This window comes from Molossus molossus, unplaced genomic scaffold, assembly GCF_014108415.1.
Source record: "Molossus molossus isolate mMolMol1 unplaced genomic scaffold, mMolMol1.p scaffold_m16_p_4, whole genome shotgun sequence".
NCBI classification, from domain to species: domain Eukaryota; kingdom Metazoa; phylum Chordata; class Mammalia; order Chiroptera; family Molossidae; genus Molossus; species Molossus molossus.
Window position 1 is genome coordinate 64,266,345 of NW_023425377.1, and position 9,005 is coordinate 64,275,349.

Genomic DNA, 9,005 nt, shown 5'->3' on the forward strand with positions numbered 1-9,005 from the left:
GGAAAGACAATCCCCACCCCCACCAAATAAATGACTAATTATCGCATTTCCCTACTCCCACAACTAAGAAAGGAGCACAATGCCTTGATAGCCCTCTTTGGGTTTGGGGGGCAGCATATTCTATACTTAGAAAACTGCTCAGACCCATTTACCTGGTGACATGAAAAGTGGTCAGCTTTAAGTGAGGCCAAGAAAGGGCTCTGCCTCAGGTCCAGGATGTGACACAAGCACCCTGTCACTTGGCCATACAACCTGGCAGACCCTGTGGTATTAGAGGTGTCTGTGTTTGGAAGAAGCATCAAGTAAATTGATGACAAGCCCCAAAAGAATCACAATGTGATGCTTAGGGTTTTGGAGCAAAACCATGCCATCTGCCACAGACATTTCATTTGAAAGGTAGGACCTGGCTTGCCATAAGACCCTAGTAAAAATGAACTATGTGAGCATGAACATCAAATGGCCTTCTAGCCAGAGCTGTCCATCACGACATGGGCTTTGTCATACCCATCAGGTCATAAAGTCAGGCCAACGCAGCATCAATCTTTGGTAAGGTAGAAGAAGTATATCGGGGCATAAGCAGGACCTCTGGTCTGAAAGTAAGCTACATAAGCAGATAACCTCAATCCTCATGTCATCTACCATTGATGCACTGGTGTCTCTGTCCCAAAGGTCACCCCTATTGCTGGGGCTGAGAGATCAGGGAAGGGCTACCTTACATCCACCCATTGCAGAAGGAGACGTCTGAGCTTGATATATGGTTGGGTCACCTTGGTGAGTCAGTGTGAGCTGCAAATGGGCTGTGAGTGCCCCATCAGGAGTGACTCTAAAAGAGAGCAATGAGGAGAACTCTTCCCAATTATCCAGACTTTGGGAGATGCTCCTGCCTCCCATTTTGTGGAGAGACACATGGCCCAGAGCATCTTTATCGAACTGGCTCCTGAATCCTGAAAGGAGAAAGATTGGAAGATTGAAAACAAGTTCTCAGGAAGGTCATCTAGATGGACAAATAACAATGAACATAAAGTGTGAAGACTTTAGTATCACAGGTTAATAGCTACCAAAATCACCTACAATGGGAAAGACCTTAAACAACCAAGGGGACAGAAGGACTCAGTCATCTGACATCAGCCAGTATTTGTTATGGCCCCCTAGTACAGGTATGATGGGCATGAGGCTCTGCATGGGCCCAATGGGAAGGGCTTGCATCACCAAGGCTGACGTAGCTACTGGTGCTACTGAATATCCAAACTACTAGCCACAGAAGTCAAAACTGAGCCCCATATTTGACACCATCTTGAGGAGATGGATTAGGTTCTTGGTGGCAACTCTCAAGGCCTTTCACCCTGAAAGGGGTTATGATTCAGCTTGACTATTATAACATATTATCCAGTATGAGTTTGCCTTTTCTATCCATAGGGCTTTGGCTAACCCAACTGTCTGAGGATTAAAGGGGATATCTTAAGCTGACATAAAATTCCAACCAGCATGGCATTAGGCCAAAGGACCAACTTCAAAAAAAAAAAAAAAAAAAATTTTGAGCAATAGTGGCAACGGGCATTTGACCATGGGACCCACTGGTCCTGCCACCTACTGCACCCTCAGGTGTTACAAGCCTAATGCAGCCATGGACGGCCTCTTAAGGAAGAAGCTAAGATGTCAACTTGAAGATAACACCATTGTCTGGATACAGTATGGATGTTAAATGAATGACCACTGTACGAAACTGTGACCCTAGAGGTTGAATACATGAGTCAGGAAACTAAAGGCTGTGAGGAAGAGTGGGTCCACTTACCTTCAACCCATCCCCCTCGGGATTTACACTTCCAATCCTACACCTTAGGCTCCGCGGGTCTAGATGTCTTGGTTTCCAGAGAAGGAATATTTGGGGTCTCAGTAAGAGTCCATTAAACCTTAAGCTGCAACTGCTAACAGTCACTGGGCTTCTCATACCCGAAGGCAAGTGGCATGGAAAGGGTCCGGACAGAAGATGGGGCTGCTGCTAGACACTGGGGGTGGGAAAGAATGTCTCTTTGGCAGTAAATGTAGCCACTGAGGCATCTCTTAGTGCTCATATGCCTTCTTTTTATTTTTATATTTTAGGGAGAGAGAGAGAAACATCATGTGAGAGAGAAACATCAGTGGGCTGCCTCCTGCTCCCCGCAACTGGGGATTGAGGGAAACCCGGGCATATGTCCTGACCAGGAATCCAACCGGAACCTCAGTCCATGGGAGGACGCTCAATCTACTGAACCACACCGGCAGGGCTCGTGTGTCGTCTTCTAACAGTAAATTAATAGACACAGTAGCCATGAATTAAGAAGAACCTGGGAACCAGGGGCTCAGAGCCCTCAGGGATGAGTGTGTGGTTAACCCCACCAGAAAAAAATCACTTAGACGAATTAAGTATGGGTAAAGGTGAGGGATATCTAGAATGGTGATGGAGCAGGAGGTTGGGAGTACTAGTTGTGGCTGGAAGATCAACTGTAGCAGGCGGCTTGCGCGGTGCTGGGCCCTGGGGTCCGCTGCGTCCCAGGGAGCAGTGGGCTCTGAGCCCAGCCGCCCTGAGCTCTCGGATTGGAGCTGGTGCCCGAAGCCAGTGCCAGGTGCTGGAGCCGGGTGCATGGCCCGCTGCAGCCAAGCTCCTGGCCAACTGAGCGGAAGCAGGCCCAGCAGCCCGGGTCGAGGCTATGGGAGGAGCGCCTGCGCGGATGGAAGGAGGGGAGGAGGTTGCGCTGCCCCAGCCCCGCCCCAGGCACCCGCGCAGCCCCCTCCCCTTCCCGCGCCAGGTTGCCCGCGCGCCCCGCCCGTTGCAGTTCCAGGTCCACAGGCCGTAGCTGTGGTCAAACCTCCAGAACACTACCCTGGAGGAGCGGATCTTCTGGTTAGAGTGGTCCCCATGGATAGGACAAAAAAGACCAAAGGGCAGCTGTCAGTGACACCCCGAGGGGGCCGAGGCGTACACAAGGCCAGCAGCGTCCCGGAACAGACAGGACCAGAGGAGAGTGGCTGTGGCGGCGGCAGTGGCCTTGGAGGGGCCCCCACCCGTTCTGCCCCTGGGGAGCTTCACTGTGGCCCGGGACCTCTCATCTCTGCCCCAGAGATTGCACATGAGGACTTGAAGATGGGGTCTGACTTGAAGATGGGGTCTGACGAGGAAAGTGACAAGGCTTCAGCCACGGCCTTGGATGAGGAGGTGCGGTCACCAGTGAGGGTGCGCATGCGCAACCATCCCCCGTGCCAGATTTCCAGTGACGACGTCGGCCAGCGCCTATCACTACCAGCTGACCTCGGGCTGCCCCAGGACTACCTGGAGAAGCTGACCCTCAATAGCCCTATCCTCGACAAGCCCCTCAGCCGCATCCTCAACCATGTCAGCCTGTCCGAGGTTGGCTTTGCGAAACTGGAAACCTATGTCAAGCTGGAAAAGCTGGGTGAGGGCAGCCATGCCACTGTTTATAAAGGCAAAAGCAAGGTCACAGGCAAGCTTGTGGCACTCAAGGAGATCAGACTGGAACACGAAGAGGGGGCACCCTGCACTGCCATCTGGGAAGTGTCCCTGCTCAAGGACCTCAGACATGCCAACATTGTCAGGCTACATGATGTTATCCTCACCGAGGGGTCCCTCACCCTTGTCTTTGAGCACCTGGACAAGAACCTGAAGCAGTACCTGGATGACTGTGGGAACGTCATCAATATGCACAACATGAGACTGTTCCTCTTCCAGCTGCTCCGTGGCCTGGCCTACTGCCACCGGCAGAAGGTGCTACACCGAGACCTCAACCCTCAGAACTTGCTCATCAGCAAAACAGGAGAGCTCAAGCTGGCTGACTTTGGCCTGGCGCGGACCAAGTCAGTTCTCATGAAGAACTACTCCAGTGAGGTTGTGACGCTGTGGTACCGGCCCCCCGACCTCCTGCTCGGGTGCACGCGCTATTCCACCCAGATTGACATGTGGAGTGTGGGCTGCATTTTCTACGAGATGGCCACGGGCCAGCCCCTCTTCCCAGGCTCCAGCGTGGAGGAACAGCTGCACTTCATCTTCCGAATCTTGGGAACCCCAACTGAGGAGACGTGGCCGGGCATCCTGTCCAACAAAGAGTTCAAGACACACAACTACCCCAAGTACCGAGCTGAGGCCCTTTTGAGCCATGCTCCCCGACTTAATAGTGATGGGGCTGATCTCCTCACCAAGCTGCTGCAGTTTGAAGGTCATAATCGGATCCCCGCACAGGACGCCATGAAACACCCATTTTTCCTCAGTCTGGGGGAGCAGATCCACAAACTTCCTGACACTACTTCCATATTTGCACTAAAGGAGATCCGGCTACACAAGGAGGACAGCCTTTGCTCTTTGTCGATGCCTGTCTCGGGCAGGCCAGCTTTCCGTGTGGTGAACCCCGAGTTCTAAGCCACATACCCAGGCCCCAGCAGGCAGCACTGGGGAGATGCCAACCTCCTCACAGGGCAGCCCCCAGTTGCATCCTCCCTGCTTGTTGCCTGCCTACCCCCCTGATTCATGCTCACCTGCCCTCATGTTCCCTGCTGCCTGTCCAAACAGCTGACCATTGGCCTGTCTACCCATCTATCGGCCTGTCTTCTGGGTCCTAACAAAGCTTTCATTGCTCCTTTTAAAAAAAAAGAAAGAAAGAAATCAACTGTAGCAATAGGAGGTATGGTTTGTCCACTAATCCTTTGCCTGAAAATTCTTAGAAAATGAGACCAATCTGAATCCTGAAAGACCTGTTTCTAGATGAGATGTAAGAAGTAAGCCGGTCTGAGTGGCACAAAAGGCAGATGTAGTGGATACCACGGTTGTTTCCCCAGGTCCCCTTTTCTCTGAACATCCAGCCCCCCTGCTGCTAGGAATATTGCTGTTGATAGCTCAGAGCTGCATCCCTCTGGGCCAATTGTCCTTAGCAGGAGGGAACTGGTTCATTCAAGGTTATTCTTCCTCCCAGGAGGTATCCCATAGCCAACCGGTGACTGACTGATGTGAATACACAGCCACCACACCCTTGTCTCAGTTTGGGACAACTCTGGAGGTCTGTCCCAGCTCCATAGTTCTGTGGGATCAGCCAAACACTTGGTTGCAACATCATTGCTGATCAGTTTCTCCTGCTACCTATTCAGTTGTGTGTGTTTTCTCACAGGTGTATCTCCTAAGAGCAATCTATAAGAAGCCCTCCACATGTGTTCTTTGTCTCGGGGTCTGTGTCCAGTTAACCTAAGTCAGTACATGTCACTTTCCTGGATTGAAGTTTACATCATGTCAGATGCATTTTCCTATAGGTGTGAGAATGTCCCCACCCACCCACACCTTTGAGTGAGAGTCAACAGTCAACATAGAGCTGATCCCCCCAGATGTCTAGGGACTTATAGGGAAGAAGTCTGTGTATGACCAGAGTCTGTCCCAGCTTGGTAAAATCACAAATGAAGCCAGGATCACTGCCCTACAGTGTGAGGCACACATGTCCCCACTCAAACGAGTGGAAAGGCTACAGATTTAGGAGGTGGAGGGCCAGCAAAGCAGGGCTTCTGCAAAAATGTCACCACCTATATCTCTGCCTCAGCCAGTGGAAAGTTGGACCTTCCACTCCACAAATCTACCCACAAGCAACCCTGAAGCTCTCTCATAATGGGAATAAATAGTGTGTATCTGGACTAACATCCAAGAAAGAAGATGTTCTCAATTACCTCTATGGCCTCAAAGTTTACCTAATTCACATCTATACAATACTTTTCTGTTCTCGTAGTTTTTAGTTTATTTCTAAATTTTAGCATGTACCACACTATAATTATTTAGGAGGGGCTGTTCTACTAACATATTGTGAGATCTTTCAAAGCAAGAAGGCAGATTATATTCATCTTCATGGTCCTGGGGCCTGGCTAAGTGGCTGTGGCTTAGGTCCCAGGAGATACAACAGACCACGTCACCCCAGCTATCTCCAAATGGCAAACATCCAGCCAACTAAAAAGGCTATTTAAATATGTGTTAAAAGTGTATATATCCTTTGATAAAACACTAAGTAACCTTTTAAATAAAGGAATGCTTTTTTTCCTATAGACTTATCTGTTTTCTAATGTCGTCACACCAAGAGGCATGTGTTTGTAACATTTCTTAAAAGAAAGAAGGAACCATCAATCCCTGGAGATTGTGCCCTTCATTCTAAAAAGAAACTCTAAGTCTTGTTTTTGAAGGTTCTTAACCTCTTACACATTCTTTTTTGGAAATGTACCAAAAGGTCTGTGTGATTCAGGGTTCTCCAGAGAACAGAACCAATAAGAAATATATATATATATAAATATATGAGATTTATTGCAGGAAGGCTCACATGATTATAAAGCCAAGAAGTCCTGCTGTCTGCCATCTGTAAAGTGGAAAACCAGGAAAGCCAGTGGTGTAATTCTGCCCGAGTCTGCAGGCCCAAGAACCAGGAGCACTGATGTCCAAGGGCAGAAGAAGACCAATGTCTCAGCTACATGAAGAGTGAATTTCCCCTTCCTCCAGGGTTTAGCTCGACGCAGGCCCTCAGCAGGTTAGATGAGGCCCACCCTCGTTGGTGAGGGTCACCCTTTTACTCAGTGTGTTGATCCAAAGGCTAATCTCATTCAGACACACTCAGAAATGATGTTTTCCAGGCATCACGTAGCTGCCCGCCTCTCAAGTTGACTCATGAAATGAACCACGACAGGGTCTGAAGTTCCTTCAGGTTGAAATTTACACACAGCCTGCACCAGGAGAGACTGTGAAGGCTCCTGGTGCCCACAGACAGGCCGCAGCTCACGTCCTGGTGGTCAGCACGTCAGAGTCCATGAGTCAGTCACAGCGAGAATCAAAATTCCAATAGTCAAAGTGCATATATCCCTTATCTATCCGTGTGTTTTCAGAAACTTCAGGAGCATATTATACCTCATGGGTGAATATGGTTAGAGGAATTTCTCTTTGTCTAGTTAAATTTCTTTTTACATCGTGTGTGTGTGCTCCAATAACAATAGTAATAATAAAGATATTTGCACAGGGGGAAGATATAGCTATGAGGGGACCAGGAAAAGGCCTGTACTTAGGTACTGCCTACCCTGCATTTCCCAAGTCAGCCATGAAGCTGGCCAGCTCTGCCCCTGCCCCTCCCCATCACCTTGCCACATTCCAGGCAGTCACTTAGGGAGGCCCAGGAGGTGCCAAACCTTGAGACTTGGTTGGAACAGCCAAGGGAGGTCCTGAGATGTTAGAGTTGCAAGCAGCTCTGAACACCGTCCAGCCTCAAGCACGCTTCAGGAGGGAGCCACCGAGGCCCAGCTGCGAGGACTTAGCTACCCAGTGGCAAAGCTGGAAACAGAGACCCTGGCCTGCCCACTCCCACGCCTGCTCCTGTCAGCCTTCCACACTCCCTCCCGTTTGTAGCTGCTAAGGCTCAGGAGCTTACTAACCTCCCTCCACAGACCCCTCTTCAAAACAGGGGAGGGCCCTGGCCAGTTTGGCTCAGCAGTTAGAGCGTTGGACCACAGACCAAAGGGTCTTGGGTTTGATTCCTGGTCAAGGGTATGTACCTGGGTTGCAGGTTTGATCCCTGCCCTGGTCAGGGCACGTGGGGGAGGCAACCAATTGATATTTCTCCCTCTCTCTTTCCCTTTCTCCCTCCTTTCCACTCTATCTAAAAATCAATGGAAAAATATCCCCAGGTGAGGATTAACAAAAACATACAAACAAAAAAAGAGAGGGGAGGGGAGGGGCTGGGAGGAGAGAGGAGGTGGAGGAGAGGGGAGGGGAGGGGAGGGGAGGGGAGGGGAGGGGAGGGGGAGAGCAGAGAGAGGGAAACCAAAGGGAAGAAAAGAGAACAGAAAAGGGAGAGTCTCCTCTACCACCTAGGCAAAGAAGACAGAGAAGACAGCCTGTCTGCATCTCCCCACCTCCCGCTCCCCCCCCCCCCCCCCCCGTGTCTCCCATTCTCAGCTGCCAGCAGCCTTCTGTGACATTGCTTTTACTCCAAGGCTACCTTTGACCTTCATCCAGGTGACCTCTCGTCAAGAAGAATATCACAGGTCAGGATATGACTGTCCCAGCCCCACTCACACTAGAGATGGCCAAAGTAAGAGGATCCCAGGGATAAGGGACAGGCCGGGACCCCATGGGACCCTTACTGGACTAATGGCAGAGGGAGGGGATGCTCTTGCTTGAACTGTGCTCGCCTCGCCAGGAAGTAGCTGCCGGCATCTCTTCCCCTCTGTGGGAGGCTCAGAGGAGCAGGGACTCCTCCTGCACTGAGGGAGGCTGCCCACCCGGGGCAGAGCGCACGTTAGTTTTTGCCGGCTGTCGCCCTTGGGTTTTGAACAAGTCAACTTCCTTATGTAACTGCATGATGAAACATCCCCATCCATTCCATTGCACAAAGTAAGCAGCTAAAAATGCACGCAGTCCCAACCCATACCATACCAATGACAAAGGGTTGATGAGCCCTGGGGGTGTGGGACCCCCCCAGTAGTAGCCCAGTTCCAGCCCTCCTGCTGCATCCTGACCCAGCCCAGCCCCCAGACTTTGACATCCACCGTCCACCTTCCAGGGACCGTTGCTAGGAGACGAAGAGACAGCTGGCTGGGTCCACTGCCTGGCCACTGTGGGGTGGGGGAGCAGAACAAGGAGGGCCACACAATACAGTGTTTGGCCTTCAAGTCACAGGTGCCTTCTGGGCTTCAGCAAGGCTTGCTCTGTGGTGAGGCTCTTACCCACAGTGAGGGGCCTCGCGTGCTCAGGGGTCACTCCATCGCTGATGAGGATCCTCGGAGGATGTGTCTAAAGTGTAGAACATACACACACACCTCTACACTACCTACACAGACCCACATGTACACCTACACACACCTCTGCACAGCCCTGCACTCACACCCCGACTCACACACTCCTACACACACATACATACCCTTACACATGCCTACACACATCCCTACACACACATCCATACCTCTTCTTCATGTAATAATTCTTAGGTCAAAGCACATTTATAGGCCAT

General features: G+C 50.9%; 1 protein-coding gene across 1 annotated transcript; it reads left to right on the forward strand.

The window, feature by feature from the left end:
• Positions 1-2,896: 2,896 nt before the first annotated feature.
• On the forward strand, positions 2,897-4,408 carry LOC118616033 (cyclin-dependent kinase 16-like). The gene has a single exon (XM_036241377.1). It carries the CDS (start codon positions 2,897-2,899, stop codon positions 4,406-4,408), a length of 1,512 nt encoding a protein of 503 aa, XP_036097270.1.
• Positions 4,409-9,005: the final 4,597 nt, after the last annotated feature.